A 19,665-nucleotide genomic window follows, 5' to 3' on the forward strand; every position below is an offset into this window, starting at 1 on the left:
ATAGTCAAGCTGAAAATGGTATCTCTATCCTGGGGAAAACAAGCAACAATGCCAGTAAAACCATCAGTCCACAAAAATTACTTTTTGTAAGAAAAAAAACACAGTAAAAAGCACTTTTGAACACTGTGGCAGCCCCACAACATTAAAATAAACAATTTCTCCATGGAAGATAACATTACTTTAAAATGACAGAAACAATGAGTGATCCACTTAAAAGTATATTAGTCTTGAGACAATCTCTTAAAACCCAACACTCCAAGCTTTAAAATAATTTTCCTGAAGAGGAAAGTAATACATCAGTAAAAGTAAGAAAATGGAAGGTTTCTTCCCGAAGGGAATGTATCTGCCGAGCTAAGGAAAGCACAAGCCGACTGTCAATCATCAAACGACTAACAAGAGTGTACTTTTTGAAGGCAGTAAAACTCTGAAGGGCTTTCCATCAAAACTTGTCTTTTAGTCATCTTAGCTTGAGCTGCTTGACAGTTTGGGCATGTGGAAGGTGCCTGAAGCTTTGGAAGCTGGCTGGCTGTTATATTCCTGGCATGCTATAACTCATATACCCAAGGCTACTGCAGCAGTGATAAATACAAATAACATCAATAATAATGCTCTATTTGAACATAATATAACTCATAGTAACTTAAGAAGTTTCTGTACAATATTTTAGACTAAGTAGAGATGGACAACAAAGGAGGACACTTATAGTAGTCTAGTTGAGAAAAAAAAGAACTGAAATGGCAGCTGAAACTGCAGACAGACCCATAATTAGACATAAACCCATATAACCCTGGTCTTAATGAAAGCATAAGCATTAATATGCATATTCTTTAAAACTTAGACATTTAACCTACCCAGTCTATCAGACATGAAAAAGTGTGCACAGGTGGTTGGTGGTGTTATTTATATATTACTTATTAGAAGTCTTTTTATGTTTGGAAAGATGTGGTTGAATGATGTAATTGAATGCCTTATTGTGTTTTATTGGTGTGTTTTGAATATGTAATTCAGTAGAAAGCATATCTTAATTTTTATGATTCTCTGAAGAAGTCTTTATTTATCTGAAAGAGCTAATCACATTTTATTTATCTGTTTGGACCATAGGAGGTTACTACGCTATAGGCCCCAAGGCCTCTACAAGGCTAGCCATGTTATACCCTTGTTCCCTTATGGACCATGATATATATTCTATGTTTGTGTGCAAATTTAAGATCAGCACTAGTTAGTTGTCCCCTGTCTAAGAGGGACATACGTTTTCAATTTTTTATTATTATTAGCTTTTCTATTTTTTTCTTGCTGTGCCTTTTTTGTTGGAGTGGTCTAAATCCATGTTGTGTTGTGCAGAGTACTTTGCTCTCAGGTATCTGATCAACTGTAGATGAACACATTTTTCAAGTGTTTTAGGTATAGGGGACAAGACGGCTATAAGTCTGTAGTCAACAGATTTGCCACCTTTACGAAATGGGAAAAAGAAGAATTGTTTCCAGTGTTTTAAGACTATAATGTCTCCGATACAGTGATTTGTAAATATAGATACTGGGTATACAATGGCATCTGCAGCTATTTTGATATATTCTAATGGAAGGCTGCATGCTGCAAGAAAGGTAGGTTTACGTTTTTGTAAAAAGTTTTTTTGTTTTTTTACCACGGAGTTATGAGATGTACTAAATGAAATGGTAGTATGCACACTGTTTACATCATTCACTGCTATTTGAATGTATTGGGTTTGCTGAGGGAGTTCTCAACATTTATGCAGCATGAATTAACTAAAAACTCCTAAACCTTGTACTCCCTGTAATGCTCATACTGCATTGTTGCAAAGGATAGCACTAGGAACATTACTGAATAAAACTCTTTCCCCACTTGGGAAGGAGGAACTGGTTCTATCACTCCTTGGGACAGCATGTGATGAAGAATATTCCATCTGGGCAACTTAATACCCAAGGGGCAGTGCAGATAGGACCTTTTTTTTAAAGTAAATATGGAAAAAAGTTTAAATTGTGAGATCTTGATAGACTCAGAATCTGAACTCACTCTAATATCAAAGGGCATCTGCAATAAACTGAGTAGATTATTAAACGATTCAGAGACTGAATATCCTATTGCAGGCTAGACAGGGGGGGGGAAAATAACCTTAGGGAAGACACAGCTAAAACTAAAGTTTGTGAAAATGGAAGTGAGCCATCCAGTGCATATCACCAGTGAGCCAGGCAATGACTTCTTAATTGGTAATGGTCTGCTTAAAAGGCTTAGGCCTGTAACTGACAATTTTCAGAAGGTCTTATGGTCACAGATGAATACATCCATTCCCTTTGGAAAGAATGTAAATGTTCATAAGAAAGCAGAGACATGCTATCTGGAAATAGATGATGTTATGACTGAAGTGAGTTTTGCAAGGTTGGTTTGTGTCAGTGCTTGGAAATTATGAGGATCCAACCCCAGAGAGACAGAGGCCTTATGTAGTGTGTGTCAAAACAGGATGCATTCATATATTTGATAAATGCCAGAGATCTCACATTTTTTTTTACAAAAGAAATAAACTCTGTTATCTCAGAAAGTTATGCAAACATTAACACAGCACTGCCACATGCTGAACACCCTGCTTCCTATGTGAAAATGCAAAGGAAAGTTCATTAGGCCATGGATCGTTTCTCTGTAGAATGCAGTCAGAGGGGAAAACTGAATGTTGTTGTCAGTTAAAGCAGTAAGTTTACAGTTAACTATATCTATTTTTGTGCTTGGATTATAATAATTATCTTATGAGTGAGCTGTTCTAAAGAATACTAAAAACAGAAAGGCATGATCTGAGATTTGTTAAAAAGTCAGTGTTGTGAAAAGGAGTTCTAAATCATGATGAAAACCTAAAGGATATAGAAATCTGTCCTTTAACCCTTCAGATATGGCAAAAGACATTGCAGCACCCTGCACAGGTGCTAAGGGGCCTAATCTCACCCCGTACGCAGGTCTAGATATCCCTGATGCACCTGGGTGTGTATGTAGATCTTATCAATGACATTTTGCGGTTATGTACAATGGGGAATCCAGCACCCTGTGTGACTCCACAAAGACTTTACTCAGGACAGATAATGCCCTAGGTATGCCAAATTGTGACTGAAACTACTACATTTCCAGGTAATATCAAACAATTCTCTGTGAGAGCTAACATTAAGACAGGTCAAGAAATACCTAACCAAACTGCAGTTTCTTCTTAGCAAACATTTGAACACAGATAAAGAAATTGCACTCCACACCCTCCTTAGACACCAGGTGTAAATGAATGCATCTCCTACTGCATAATCCAACAGCAAAACTCCTTGCTGTAGACACTTACTTTGAGCTAGGTATAATAACAGGGAAATCTTTCTATGATTTGGAAATAGGTGTTCTTGTTATTGGTGGGTTACCAGAAAGTGTTATATAAAATAATGAAATGAATGGGGAAATCAGATCACTACCAAATGGTTTAATCTTAACTGCATGAAATTTACCCCACTGATAAAAATCAAGTATGCCATTGTGAATTTAATGATGATTACCATATGTGTTGTCTCATGCAGTGAGACAGAACAGTTATGGGCAAGTGCAAAGTTGATCTTGAACATGTCTGACATAACCAAAGACAATTTGAAACCTGATAATAATGTGTCTTTCCCAGATGTCCAGAGTCAGACTGAAAAGGCCATTCAACCATACTAGCTATTTTAATTATTAGCTTAATTTGAGCCTAAAATAATAGATTTGGAAAGGGGAAAATGGTTGCTGAACCAACTGATTTTTCCATTCCAATGTCTGATGTTGCTGCCAAAGGCATAGTGGTTTTGTGACAAATCGTTGATGACAGACGTCACTAAATAAGGGCAGACACGTGACTTCCAGAGTTCATATTCTTTTGAAAATGCACACTAAATCAAATCCTGTTATCTTATTACCTTTCTAGGTTTATAAGAGCAATATTTTAAAAAAATTGTCCCTGATTCTTGGCCTTTGACCCTTCCATTATTTTTGGTTTTGTCCAGAATTCTTGCAGTAGGAGGTTAAGAGGTCTTTTAATACTCTATATTCATATGTAGTTCTAAATGAAATAAACAACCTCAAGTATGCAGAAGTTAAATAACCTTTACAATCCCTGTCTAGCAAATACACACCTGTGATATCCTTCTTCTGCTGACACAGTGAGTCCTACAAAAGTGAATTAGTTTGGATACACTTACACTAACTAGGAAAGTGAAATGTGTGTCTATGATAACAACTGGTATACTTAAATTTACATATATATATATATATATATATATATATACACACACACACACACACACACACACACACACACACACACACACACACACACACACACACACACATTTATTTGTCCAGTAATAATTTTAGATTCTGTTTCATAACATCACTTTATTATTATTAAGAGGTACAGTCAAACTGATGTCCTAATTTGATTTTAGGTTATGACTCTTAAACCATGGCAAGTATGTGTAAAACTACACAGATTCAGAGGGTATAGAAAACTGCATATTCCAACCAAACACTCACCTTCGAGAAATGTTCCAAAAATATTCTCTGTTTGGCTTTTTCATAGGGATCTGATGGAATCAGTTTTCTTCCAGGGTACACTTCATCCAAGTAATCAGATGTGATGGGGGACTCGTATAATATTTGCCCAGCAGGTGTCTCCAGGACAGGCACAACACCAAAAGGATTCTTTTTCAGAAACCAATCAGGTTTGTCTTTTAGGTTGATGTTGATGACTTCATGTCTACAGAAAATGGAAATTAATAAGCTTTACACTCAAATATTATTTTCTTATTGTAATGAAATAGTTTTCATATGATAAACAGTCCAGTGTGTGCTTTTCTGCTTTACAGGAGCTAAGGAATGTGCATGCTAAATTAACTACAGTGAAGCCAAACAGTTCAATTACAGCTAATGGTGCATCTTCATATATAAGATTTGGTGTCACAGAGACCTGTCTATTAATGCACAATGTCTCCTATTACAAACTATCAGATCTGCATGCCAGAAATGCTGCTGAAAAGCCATGACTCCATCTTGTAAAAGTTCACAATCAATTTCCTGTGGAATTTCAGAATAACTATAGTGATGGAAAAGTAACATATGATGGTGTGAGGCACTGTACACCAGGTTGTCCTTCCACTTATCTGTCAGTGATGCAGAAAAGGTAGCCTAATGTGCTGCACCCCCCCCCCCCCCACACACACACACACACACAGTGAAATGTTTTGTGAACTTGAAGGAGATGCATCATCATTGTGCACCTTATGGTTAAACAATAATGAAAATCAGAAATTAAGAACACAAGTCAATACCAATGCACAGAGGTAGTTGGGTAAATTCTGTGATGGTTAACTCAAACAGAAGTAAAGAATGTTGCTGGAAACTTTCATTCTAATAAACTACATATGGTATATACATACATGAATGAATGTACCATCACAAATGTGTGCATGCTGAATTCAGAAGTGTGAAAATACTTTGAAATTATTAAATGTGAGACATTATTTCAGTGAATGTGCAGTGCATGTCAGTAAAGGGTGGTTTTAGGGATGCCCTGCTTTAATTCTACTTTCCTAGAATTTGGCATATACTTTCTGGCATTGGTACAACCTCAGAAATTATAATATTTAAATAAGGATGAGTATTAAGGCTTTGGATTAATATGAGACATTTTTATTTGCTATGCCTCACTGTTTTTTTTAAAGCAAACATTATTTGAATTCAAATTATTTGAAGGAAATGTGGTAGAAAAGGATTAGAAACTTGAACTGCAGGAGGGGAAAAAGTTCCCCAGTCAGGCTTTGCAAATTAAATAAAATGAAAACAAACTGCTATACATGTGTGCAATACTAAATACATTATTACACCCTCAAGACAGTTTCTCAAAATTAATAACATGCAGGATTGTAGCAATCTATACATTTTAGGCTAAAATAATACCAAAAGATTTCAATAAGTTTCTGTCTTACCTAGGCAACAACCTAGTTAGCACCAGCATTGAATCACTCTTCCATCATATTTTACGTTAATTCTTTCAGCCACTTCTGACAGGTAAGAATTTTCTCCATTCTGCAGCAGGGCTGGCCACCAGGCGGTGTGAACATTGGTTCTATCTAGATGACGGTCACTGCTGATGCAACACCCCAATCCCATAAGCAAAAATAGGAAAAAGGGGGTTCTGGATGAATGGATGGATGGAATAATTCCCTTCATTCATCTGTTGTAAGTAGGACAATAGTTTTTCAGGCTCCTGCTATTTACTTTTTTGGCAACTGTAAAGATGCCACCCAGCAATTGTGCTTGAAAAAACTCAATAAATGGCAAAAGAAAATCAGAGTTTTACATTTCTTGGCAATGGTGTTGCCCCTCCTCAAAATTGTATGACAAGACATCTGCACCCCCTTTCACAAAGTAAACATATATATATGGGTTCACTACATATAACCGAAAGTTCATATGACCGAAGCCCATTTGACTGAAACCAAATGACCGAAAGTTCATTTGACCAAAAACCCATATGACCGAAAACTCATTTGACCGAAAAACAGTACTGCAGGTATATGCCCTGTTTCCCACTGTAGTGCGACCCTGGAGTGAGAATATAAAGTTAGGGGGGATGTGGGGGGCAAAGTCTCCCACATAATTGCAGTTTATGCACTATTACATACATGTGTATCCATTAAAAATGCATTAAAACATATAACATCAGTAAAAACTGGTTGCAAAATGTGTGTGGGGGGTACGGCCCCCACACCCCCCAATGTGGGGGACTGTGCCCCCCACACCCCCCCTAACTTTATATTCTCACTCCAGGGTTGCACTACAGTGGGGAACAGGACATATACCTGCCAGTGCTGTTTTTCGGTCAAATGAACTTTCGGTCATTTGGTCTCAGTCAAATGGGCTTCGGTCATATGAACTTTCGGTCATATGTAGTGAACCCATATATATATATATTCATGTTAATAGTCCTGCTGTTGTCTGCTTACTTTACCTACTCTGCTAATATTATTCCAAATGCTAACATCTGACAACATTAATAGAACAACGTTGAGCCAGAGGGAAGCAGAATGTAAGTAAATACCTCTGTTGTTGGTGGGTCTTGATGCAGAGAAAGCATTTAAGAGAGTAAGCTGGGATTTTGTGAATAGGTATTGAAAGCATTTGCACTCCCTGATACAATAATAAGGTAAATTAGAAGAATATATGAAGGATCAGATGCAAGATTTAAAGTAGGAGGGCTCCTCTCAGATAAGCTGAGCTTGAAAAGAAGAAAAGTACAGTTTTGTACCTACCATAAATGTAGATGTTCGAGTGCTAATACAGCTGCAGTAATCACAGATGGGTTTTCAGCTGTCAGGCAGTCCCTCGGTCGGCCGAATTCCAAAGTCTTGGTCCGGCGTCGGTTGTCGTCGCTTACTCTTCTGACGTCAGTGAGGCCAGAGTGTATAAGACACAGCCGACGCCATGTTCTTCAGTCTTTCTTGCCCCAGATGTCAGGTGCCCCCAAAAGGAAGGCAATACATAAATAAAGCTTATCTACATATGCAAGCAATGCAATGTAATGCAAAATCAGTGTAAGCAAGCAAATAAAACATAGCAGGATAACCCAGTCAGGTGGTATGAAGAGGTTGTTAGGCCCCATGCCTTTACCAAGTGGGGAAGGAGGGAGGGAAACCTGTACTGCAGCTGTATTAGCACTCGAACATCTACATTTATGGTAGGTACAAAACTGTACTATGTTCATCGTGCATACAGCTGCAGTAATCACAGATGGGTAGAGTCCCAAAGGTAGGCATAGGGTGGTAGGTACTATGAGGAACTGGGTTGAGCCAGAATGCCCTGCAAAACAGCAGTGGCAAAGCCTGCTCTTGTTCTGGAATATAAGGGCAGGTGGTAGTGTTTTGTGAAGGTATGTACAGAACTCCAAGTGGCTGCCTCCAAAATATCTTTAGTAGGAACACCTCTGAGGAAGGCTGTAGAGGTGGCTGTGGCCCTGGTGGAGTGAGATCTGATACCAGTAGGAACAGATTTCCCATGATAGGAATAACAAAACCGTATGCAGTGGCCAATCCACTTGGAAATGGTCTGTTTTGTAACTGGTTTCCCTTGAGCCCCTACAGCATAGGACACAAAAAGTTGTTCTGATTTCCTGAAGGACTTTGTTCTGTCTAAATAATAACGTAGCTGCCTATGGATGTCTAAAGAGTGTAGCAGCCTTTCCCCTTTGTTTTGAGGGTTAGGATAAAAGGTAGGTAGGTGTATGGCTTGATTTAAGGCTACCCTGGATACCACTTTTGGCATAAAAGATGGGTTGGTACGAAGGGAAACCCTGTCCTGATGGAAGATGAGGAAGGGCTGCACCACCATGAGGGCCTGTAGTTCAGAAACCCTACGAGCTGAAGTGATGGCCAGAAGGAAATCTGTTTTCCAGGACAAATATTGCAAATCTGTTGAGGCAGCAGGTTCAAAAGGAGGCAATGTTAATTTTTCTAGTATGTAATTAAGGTCCCAGGCTGGTATTGGTTGCTTCCTTGGAGGTCTTATATTCTTAGCCCCTCTGAGGAACTGTCGTAAGAGTGGGTGAGAAAATAAAGGAGGATCCGTGTTGAATTCTGCAGAAATGGCTGAGGCATGTATTTTTATGGAAGAAAATGAAAGTCCACTGTTCAGCAGTTCAGCTAGGTACTGTAATACCTGAGGCAAGTTCAATTTTCTAGGGTCCTGGCCTCTTTTCTCATTCCAAGAGCAAAACCGCTTCCATTTTTGGAGTAAGCTTTTCTAGTAGATGGTCTTCTGGCCTCCAAAATGACATCCTGCACCTCCTTGGAGAGTAGGGTCTGTTGTGGTGTTAAGGAATTTTCCATGCAGCGAGGTTGAGTGTTTTCAGCTGACTGTGAAGAGTTTTGTAGCTGTTCTGAGTCAGCAGAAGAGGCATTAGAGGCAGGGACCAGGGAGGAGTATGTGTTAGGCTCCTCAGGAGTGGATACCAGTGTTGCCTTGGCCAATCTGGAGCAATCAGTATCATCCTCGGTTTGTCTGTTCTTGCTTTCAAAAGCACCTTGGGCAGAAGAGGCAGAGGTGGGAATGCATAAACTGTCCATGCTGTCCAACTGAATGAAAGGGCATCCACTTTCCAGGCCTTTGGATGAAAGGTCCTTGAACAAAACTTTTTCAATTGATGGTTCCTGTGGGAGGCAAAAAGATCTATGTCTGGCCTCCCCCACGCTTGGATTATCTCTGTAAACACCTGAGAATGTAACTTCCATTCGTGTGGATCTGTCATATTTCTGCTTAGAGTGTCTGCCAGTGTGTTTTCCAGTCCTGGCAAGTACTGTGCTTGAAGTTCGATTTGTCTTTCCAGAGCCAAGTTCCAAAGAGTCATGGCTAGTCTGCACAAGGGGTATGAATGTGTTCCTCCTTGTTTGTTTATGTACCACATTACTGTGGTGTTGTCTGTTCTTATCAGTAATTGTCCTGGATGCAGGAAGTCCTTGAAAGCTGTAATTGCATTTATTACTGCTAGCATTTCTTTTGATTGATGTGAAGGTGCTTTTCCTTTTGGGACCATCTGCCCTGAATGCACCTGTCCTTCATGTGCGCCCCCCAGGCGTAATCTGAGGCATCTGTGGTTATGACTTGTTTTGCTTGAGGCTTGCAGAATGGAAGGCCTGTGTTTACTTGACATGCTTGGGCCCACCATAGAAATTCCTTTTGCAAACATGGAATTATTGGTATAATTGCTTCCAAACTGTGACTGTGTTGAGACCATAGATTTTTTAGGTACCATTGAAGTTTCCTCATATGCAGCTTTGCACATGGGATTAGAAGAATGCAAGATGCCATGAATACCAGAGCCTGCAGGATTTTCCTTGCAGTAAGCCTGGTACTTTTTGCTAGTGTTTTGAAGTACTGAGATAGTTGCCCTTGTTTTTCTGGCGTAAGATATGCCATCTGGGTGTTTGTGTCCAAGTTGGCACCCAGGAAGGTTATTTTCTGAGATGGTGTTAGCCTTGATTTCTCCTTGTTGATGGTATATCCCAGAGAAAGCAGTAACCGTGTCACATATGCCAGATGTTCCAGTAGTATGTGTTTGCTGTCCGCTTGGATCAGGCAGTCGTCCAGATAAGGGTAAATTTGTATCCCTTGAAGTCTGCAGTAGGCAATCACTGATGCCAGGCACTTTGTGAATACTCTGGGCGCAGTAGATAAGCCAAAGGGCAATGCAGAGAATTGATAGTGGATTGAACCTGCAAGAAATCTGAGGTATCTTCTGCAACTTTGTCTGATTGGGACATGCAGGTATGCCTCCTTGAGATCCAATGTTACCAGCCAAAACTCCTTGCCCAGCATGGGAAGAAGTTGCTGTAATGTGAGCATCTTGAATTTTGGTACGAGTAGAAATGTGTTTAGGATGGATAAGTCCAGAATGGGTCTCCAGTCGGTTCCTTTCCTTGGTACCAGAAAAAGTCTTGAATAAAAACCTTGACCTTCTTGGTGCGTAGGTACCTTTTGTATAGCTCTCATGTTTAGGAGCTTTGAAATTTGCAGTTGTGCCTCTGCCCTTTGATTTTGTGGCAGGTTTGGCATGCCTCTCATTTTTGGAAGAGTGTGAAATTGAAATTTGTAGCCTCTGTTTATAATGTCCAGTATCCATTTGTCTGTTGTGACAATATGCCAATTGCTTGCAAATAATGCTAGTTTCCCTCCCAAAGGTGCTGCCAGCTGAGACTTGCTTGGCATGGAAATGAGGGAGTCATTGGGTTTGCTTCCTGTATTGTTGTGCACTGTCTTCACCACCTCTTGGTGCTGGAGATTGCCATTGTCTGCCTCTATATGATCCTTGTGATTGCCCTCTGCCCCTTGTGCGTCTGTATCTACCTCTTTGGGGCTTGTCAGTGGATGGAAAGAACCAGTTTTTTGAAGGCCAATTTCTGCTAAAACGTGGTGGTTGGACCTGTAAGAAAGCTTTGACAGTTTGTATAGATTTGGCTTTTTCTTCCATTTTCCGTAGTATCTCCTCAGCATTAGTATCAAATAGTACATCCTTTTGTAAAGGAGCATCAAGAAGTTTAGCTTTCACATGATCAGGCAAATTTTGTTCCCTAAGCCAGGCATGTCTGCGAATGACTGATCCTGTAGCAGCCGCACTACTGGAAGCCTCTAGGGCATCATAACCACATTGTAAGGTGTGTTTACCCACTTGCTCCGCACTATGCATCATATCCTGTAACTCTTTTAAATCTGGTTGTTCAGGTTGAGACATTTTGTTCCTTAATTGTGATAACAGGTACTGTTGATATTTAATCATATGAAACTGACAGTTTAAGGCCCTCATGGCTAGGGTGGCCGAGGTATATACCTTTTTACCCCACCTTTCTAGAGATCTGGATTCCCTTTCTGCAGGAAGTGGATTCTTGGCAGTGGAGGCCTTTAATCCCTTGGGGCCTTGTGAAATGGTTTCAGGGTCAGCATTATGGCCTTTGTAGAGAAATTGGTGAGAGCTGGGTACTCTGTAATACCTATCAGGTTTTACTGGTGCAGGAGGCAGAGAATCAGGGTTAAGGCAAGCCTCCGAATAGACATCATCCAGTACATCCAAAACAGGGGGTATAGCCAGAGGTCTGTGCTGAGGTAACCAAAGAAATTCCCTAAGTCTTTTCTTGGAATCTGAAAAGTCTTGGCCTTCCCAATGGAAGTGTTCCCTCAAGGTGTGCAAGGTTTCCCTAAAGGAAAAATCCTCAGGAGGGGATACAGAAGGAATGGACTGTTCTGCATCCGAATCCTCAAAAGGGGAATAAGAGTGTTCCTCTGCATCAGAATGTTCTGATAAAATGGATCCCTGATCAGAAGAGGGAGATTCTTCCTCCACTCTGGGTCTCTTGTCAGGAGGGGGCTGAGAACCTCTGATAAGAGTAATTAAATCCTCAGCCATTTTAAGCATCTGTTTCTTAGGCATGGGTCCAGGAGATGGGCCCTGTGCAACAGGCCTCGTGGGATGCCTGGCTGCTTTGGATTTAGTAAAGGCCTTAATTGAAAAAGAAGATGAGGGCCTAAATACACCATGGGTGGAGGTGGACCTGTCCACATTAGTAGGCTCGACATTAGCAGGGGCTTCGGTTGTAGTCTGGGAAAGGGCCGAGGACCCAGCGGTCTCTGGTACAGAGGACACCGCCAAAGGAGTGTCGACGGTAGTCAGGGACTGCAAAGGCGTCTCGCTGAGAACCGGACCACGTGTAGCCTGTTTTGGCGTGGTGTCGGCGGGGACCGTGGGCCTCACGTGTCGGTCCTTTTCCTTGCGTTTTTTGGACAAAACGGTAGTCGGAGTGTCTGACGACATTTTATAATCAAAAGCTTTACCAAAGTAGTGTTGGGCGAACTCCGCCCGACGCTTGATAGTGCGTTTATTGAAGGTAGCGCAAAAGCGACAGCCCGAGACGTCGTGGTCTGGGCCCAAACAAGGTATGCAAAGGGAATGGAAATCCTTATGCGGTATTTGCTTCCCACAAGAAATACAATTATTAACTTTTTCTGACATCGGTCTGAGGCAAGAAAAGTTTCCCCAACGGGGTACTTAGCTTTAATGAAGACTTCAGTTCCAATTTTTTTTGTAATTCAGGAGCTGGCCGACCGGCACTTGCAAACTGCTTCTGCTTCGGGCACCGCGCGGCAAAAAAGACTGGAGAACATGGCGTCGGCTGCGTCTTATATACTCTGGCCTCACTGACGTCAGAAGAGTAAGCGACGACAACCGACGCCGGACCAAGACTTTGGAATTCGGCCGACCGAGGGACCGCCTGACGGCTGAAAACCCATCTGTGATTACTGCAGCTGTATGCACGATGAGCATCAGACAGGGTGTCCTCTTTCCCCTTTGTTATTTGCTTTATATTTAGAGCCACTAGCAAAGAAAATAAGGGAGTCAGAAATACAAGGATATAACTGGTATAGTAATCAAGAAAAGTTGACTTTATTTGCAGACAATATTATTTTGTACTTAATAAATACATCAAAGGACATTTTAATGTTGTGGAACATTTTGAGACAGTTTCAAGTCTTTTCAGGATATAAAATCAATGAAGATAAAACAAAGGCTACAGCCATAAATGATGTACCCACACACAAATTGGTTCAGCAATACCCATATTTATGGGAACATGACAAGATGAAGTATTTAGGAGTATGAATTACAAATGCTTCTGTTATGGCAGGTGATGATATGTGGGAAGCAACTAAACACAATACAGTACAAAAACTGAGAAACTGGAAACTCTTGTTTATGGATATGAATAGTAAGATACAAGCAGTGAAAATATTTTTAGTCCTTTTAGACTTGTATATGGGTCAGGTATGCTTTATCAACCCATGGAAAAGTAGTAAACAACATTTAATAAAGAATTGAAGGAATTTATCTGGCAGGGAAGGCAGGCAAGAGTTAAGTGAAATAACTTGACCCTTCCAATACAACAAGATGGGCTTTACCTGATTTGAAGGGATACTTTAGAGCTACACAGTTAAGGCTCGTGTGTGTGCGTGTGTGTGTGTGTGTGTGTGTGTGTGTGTGTGTGTGTGTGTGTGTGTGTGTGTGTGTGTGTGTGTGTGTGTGTGTGTGTGTGTGTGTGTGTGTGTGTGTGTGTGTATATATATATATATATATATACACACACACACACACACACACACACACACACACACACACACATACATATATATATATATATATATATATATATATATACATTCCTATATATATATATATATCTAGATATATATATGTATGTGTGTGTGTGTGTGTATGTATATATATATATATATATATATATATATATATGTATATATATATATATATATATGTGTGTGTGTGTGTGTATGTATATATATATATATATATATATATATATATATATATATATATATATATATACATAGATATAAAATATATGTACGTATATATATATATATATATATATATATGGATTTGTATCACTTCACTGAAAGACCATTTCACTGATACCCATTTCACTGAGACCAAATCACCTAAAGTTCATTTCACTGAAAGTTAATTTCACCTAAAACTCATTTCACTGACAAGTAGTACTCTAAGGCAAGTCAAAGGTATATGTCCTTTTCCCCACTATAGTGCGATCCTGGTGTTAGTATATATAGCTAGGGGGCCAGAAAGACCAAGTGGCTCAGTGGTTAAGGTGCTTGCCTCTCATCCGTAAGGTGCAAGGTTTGAGTCTCACCACTGGGGAAAAAAAAGCTTTACTAATTGAAGGGTGTGGGGGGGGGGTGTAGCCCCCTACTTAATTTGGTTGTCTGGTGTTGTTTTGCATTATTTGGTAAAACCCAACTAGGTGGGGGGCTATGCCCCCAACAGCCCCCTATGTATGGGGTTGTGCACCCCACAACCCCCCTAACTATATATACTAACACCAGGATCGCACTACAGTGGGGAAAAGGATATATACCTTTAACTTGCCTCAGAGTACTACTTGTCAGTGAAATGAGTTTTAGGTGAAATGAACTTGAGGTGATTTGGTCTCAGTGAAATGGGTGTCAGTGAAATGGTCTTTCAGTGAAGTGATACAAATCCATATATATATATATATACACATACAAGCAGAAGATTATAATACAAAATGGAAAGGGATGATGATGAAGCCAGGTGGAGGGGTGTTCAAGAAATGGAGAGACAGTATGATTATGGATGTAGATCCTTAAGAATAATAACAGCCATACAGAATATTATATTCATAAAGTAGCAGAAAGTGTTCTAAAAACTAATATCTATCTATCTATAGATATAACTATATCTAAGAAAAAAGAAACAAATGCTCTGTTCAAACACATGCTAGATTGCAATAATGCTAAATTCACCTTCTTTGTATTGGAACAGGTTAAAAAAGAAATAAGAGGAGGCCATTGGGAAGAAAAATTAGAATTTAAAGAGCTCTGGTGGCAAATTTTATTAGATGCAACCAATTTCCCAGGGCTTAATGATCACATTTCTTTAACTTCAGTGTTAAAATTAAGAGCAGCCAAGATTTAGTTTTATTTGTAATTGCTCTTTAGGAACAGCAGATGGTGCTAGCAGGCTAGGAATGAACTTTTAGGAAATAAAAAGTAGAAAGGATTTTAAAAGAATAAATATTTAGTAGTTTTTATTATAATTGTATTTATATATTTAATGTGTTTTTAAATAAATTATTGAGTGATTATTAATTTTAAATTAATGAAATGGAGTTCTTTTAAAATTGAATTTCGAAATGTGTTTTTAGCAGTTTCAAATAGCAACTTCAAATGAGCCTTGTAAACAGATGTTTTTAATGTTAATTATTCATTTAATGAATTTTATTGGTTGGTATAGACCACATGTGAGTATATTAGGTGTTTTCAAATATTACTTGTTAGTCTGAAGAAGTCTTACATGTTTGTGGAGACGAAAACGCATTGGTGGATTTTAACAGCGTTTACGTTTTGCAGTGATTTGTTTCTTGTACTTGCAATAAAGTGTGTTGGTCATCGCTGGTGAACTGCTTCCGTGGTTTTTGGATTTATTGGTTCTAAAAACTAAGCCAATACTTCTCCACCCAGGTCAATCAGCTACCCTTACCCCCTTAACTACCCTCCAACAACCTCCTAAAACTGCTCCTAACACCTTTAACACTTTCTTTATAAAAGCCGTGCAATCCTTAGCCAACAAGCTATCTCCCAATACCCCAAGTGCCACCAATCCCACACTCGATAATAAAATCCTTCAAGTTTGATCCAGTACCAACATCTTTTATTAAGTCCCTACTTAAGAAACTGAAACCCAACACCCTTTCAGCAGACCTACTACTTGCAGTGTATCTCCAAAAAGCAGCTAATAAAATAGCATACCCCATTTCAATCTTAATCAATAAGAACTATTCTTGAAGCTTATATCCCCTCCATCTGGAAAATCCCCCACATTGTTCCTCTTCATAAAGGGGGAAAATCCACTGAACTCTCAAATTATAGGCCTATAGCCATTCTGTCTCCCTTTGCTAAAATAATGGAAAAATGTATCCATAAGCAATTTCTAGCCTATCTGAATCAAAACACTCTCCTAGCCCCCTCCAAGTATGGATTTAGACCTTGCCATAGTACAACCTCAGCCCTTCTCTCCTTCTCTTACACAATAAATCAAAACCGTAATGACAACAAGTTCTCCTCAGCCCTCTTCCTAGACCTATCCAAGGCATTTGATATGGCAAACCACCAGCTACTCTTAGACACATTAAAATCACTCTCCATACATAACCTAGCAATTACATGGTTTCATTCCTACCTAAGTGACAGACAAGAAGCTGTACTATGGAATGATAACCTATCGTCCCTTTTACCAGTCACCCTTGGAGTCCCACAGGGATCTATATTAGGTCCCCTCCTATTCTCCATATTCATTAATGACCTGCACAAAGTCATCCCAGATGCAACTTGTGTTCAGTATGCACATGACTCCACCCTAATCTGCTCTGCCACCTCCCCCACAGATTTACAATCTTTATCCCAAATCACTTTCAACAAAGTAGAGAACTGGCTCACTGGTCGCCATCTACTATTAAACCCAAATAAAACCAAACTATTACTCTTCTCCCCCACTCGCAAGGTCCCCTCACCACTTCTCACCATAACATATAACGATGGCACCATAATCTCCCCAGAACCTAGTATTAAACTACTGGGAGCAATCATCGACAACAACCTGAAGTTTTATGCTCACATAGATAAAATTATTAAAACAGTTAATAAGAAACTAGGCTCTTTATATAGGATTAAACAATTCCTAACCCCATCTGCTAGAACTGTTATTTCCCATACACATCTGCTATCAACCCTTCTTTATGCCTCACCCATCTTCGTAAACCTAAACAAATCAAACCTCAATAAATTTACTAGCTTCTACAATAATATTGCCAGATTTGCCACAGGATCAGCTTATAGAACCCATCACTGTCTAAACCTTCAATCGTTAGACTGGCTAGAACTACCCTATCAACTGCAATATAACCAACTAATAGTTGTTCACAAAATTCTCTACCAACCAGACTGTATACCCACACTGAAAAATATTATCACCCCCTACAGTAACCTAAAGGCCTTTCGCTTTTCAAACAAAATGCTAGCGCAAACTGTTAAAACCAACACTTCAGCTGGTGATTCACTATTCTCCAACTCTGCCGGTAAAAACTGTCATTTACTTCCTGCTGAACTCACCACTGATCCCTCTTTATCCCAATTCCAAATATCCCTTAAGAAATACCTAAAAACGCATTGGCTTTGTCCCTGTACAAACCCTGACTAACCCCCACTTAAACATAAACTATAAATGAGAACCTCATTACAAGAATAAAACTCTGATCCTCTAACTGTTTAGAATTTTGTATGTCTCTCACCTACTGGAAAGATTTAAAGTTAAGAAGATACCATGTATGTTAACCACCTTAAATATATGTGTTTCCCTTTTTCAGATATAATCTCTTAACTATTTCCTTCTCAGCTATTAACTTCCAACCTTTTCCTGTGTGTATTTGAGAAAACATGTACTTGTGTGTATATATCATTAAACAAATTTCAGTTTTGTGATAATTCACTGTAATAATTTCAGTGTATTTATACTTATGTACATTTGGAGCTTTTCTCCTCAGGCCTCCACTGAAAATGGACCTATATCCAGTCGGACTTTCCCGGTTAACAAATGTAAAATAAAATAATAAATAAATAAACAATAAAAGAATGGCGAAAGGAGATTTTGCCAATAGGGATGACTGCAATTAGGGGTACAGAAAATATGCAAGATGGAGCTGGAATTTACTGGAGAAACTTGCAAAGGAACCAAGATATTAGGAGCAAATAACTCAAGCAGGAAAGGTAATACAGTGGGATGAGGCCAAGAAGACATTTGGACTGCAGGCTACAGACTGCCTTCCCTACCAGGGCTTAATCTCAGAGTACAGGCAAAGAGAAAGGAGTAGGGGAATTTTAAGTGAAAGACCTGTTCTGGTAGAGTTTTTACATGAATCTAGAACAGAAGTGACTGCTAAAAAGGGATAATTAGTAGGGCATATAAAATATTGCAAGATAACTATTAAGAATCAATCAGGGAGGTTAGAAAAGATTGGGAAGAGAGACTGGGAAAGCAATTTAGAAGAAAACAACGGGAAGACATATGTATTGTTCCCAAGTCTAAAACCAAGTCCTGAAAGTTTAGAATCTTTGCTTGGAAGTGTCTGCATATGTATTTTTATACCCCGAAGCAGACTTTAAAGAATTTCTCCTCAGGTAGATAGCAAATGTTGGAGGTGTGATGGAGAAGAAAGAAGTAACTACCAACATATGTTTTGAGAGTGTAATGAGTTGGCAGACTTTAACAATTTCCTACACAGTACTCTATCAGAAATATTGGGTAAACAAATGGCTGTAAGCAAGGAGATGATTCTTGGGATACAGGATCTGAACTACCTAGACATAGTAAACCCTTACTAAATTTAATTCTGCTGGCTGCCAAAAAAAGCACTTACTAGAAAATGAAAACCAAAGTCTACACCAACTGTATTTAAGGAACTAAATATTATAAAAGAGACGAAAGAACTTTAGAAAAGGGAAGGAGCGAATTACATAGAAGTAAATGAAAATTGTGGGAACAATAAATGCGTAATAGGGTTTAGGAAAAGGAGGAGTGATGTTTAAGGGTAGGCAGGAATTTTATGCTGGACTGATGATAGTAGCAAAGAAAATATATGTGATGTACAGCGTATTTAAATGAAAAAATGTTAAAATGGTTCGGTTGCTTTTTTGTTAATATATGTTTGCCTATGTCTTAAGCAATAATTTAATAAAGGAGTTTAAAAAATTATTCCAAAAGCTGTCTGGTAATTTAAGCTACAAAGACAGTGTTTCTTACCATACCCCCATTCTTTCATGAATCAACTGGTAATTCAACCACTGCTGTGGTATAGAATTCACTGCTTTCTCTTGCTGACTTATTGTAGCCAAACTGAGCAATCTGAACAAGGCAAAATTATTTTTCTACTTCATCAAAACCAAAATGTGACCATCGCCGATAAGCTGAATTCAATGCCCAATGCCTTTCAGTGCCATTTGTCTGCTCAGTCTCTGCCTATAATTACAAATATCTCTTCCAGAGTAACCAATGATCCTGGAATACAAAAGTTGAACTTTTCAAGAAGAGGTGCCTAACAAAATCACTCTTACCATTCTTAGTGTGTGCCATATAAGGTCATTTCTTTGTTGTACATTTTAAAGTATTTGTAGGTCACAGCAACCAAACAAGCACTACTTTTTTCACCATCAGATTGAGCTTTACACTTATCTCCCATGTCTCCCATTAGTCACCGTATTTCAGTATTTTTCCCCTGTAATGTAAATGAGAGGCTGGCGATAACTGCAATGAAGATCTTTGCAAATGACCAACTAATAAGTATAACAGCAGGCCAAGGAACTGTATCTGTTCACCAATTTCAGCTCTGGTCATTAGCTCAGTAGGAACAAAGCACCCATCCCTAAAAAAAGTGATACAGTTTGCTGCCTTCCCATTTATAACTTCTCTTGGTATTTGTGCCAGGACTGTATTCAAAATATACAGTATTTAAT

At 39.1% G+C, this 19,665-nt stretch overlaps 1 protein-coding gene across 1 annotated transcript in view; it reads right to left on the reverse strand.

Moving 5' to 3' along the window:
* LOC122788644 (glutathione S-transferase omega-1-like) overlaps positions 1 to 19,665 on the reverse strand; it is a 130,052-nt gene that overhangs the window by 59,171 nt on the left and 51,216 nt on the right. The window contains exon 3 of the mRNA XM_044055541.1: positions 4,543 to 4,765. Within this exon, the coding sequence (XP_043911476.1) occupies positions 4,543 to 4,765 (223 nt within the window). The remainder of the gene's footprint in view (positions 1 to 4,542; positions 4,766 to 19,665) is intronic.

This window comes from Protopterus annectens, chromosome 14.part0 (assembly GCF_019279795.1).
Source record: "Protopterus annectens isolate FY-2018-M chromosome 14.part0, PAN1.0, whole genome shotgun sequence".
NCBI classification, from domain to species: Eukaryota; Metazoa; Chordata; order Ceratodontiformes; family Protopteridae; genus Protopterus; species Protopterus annectens.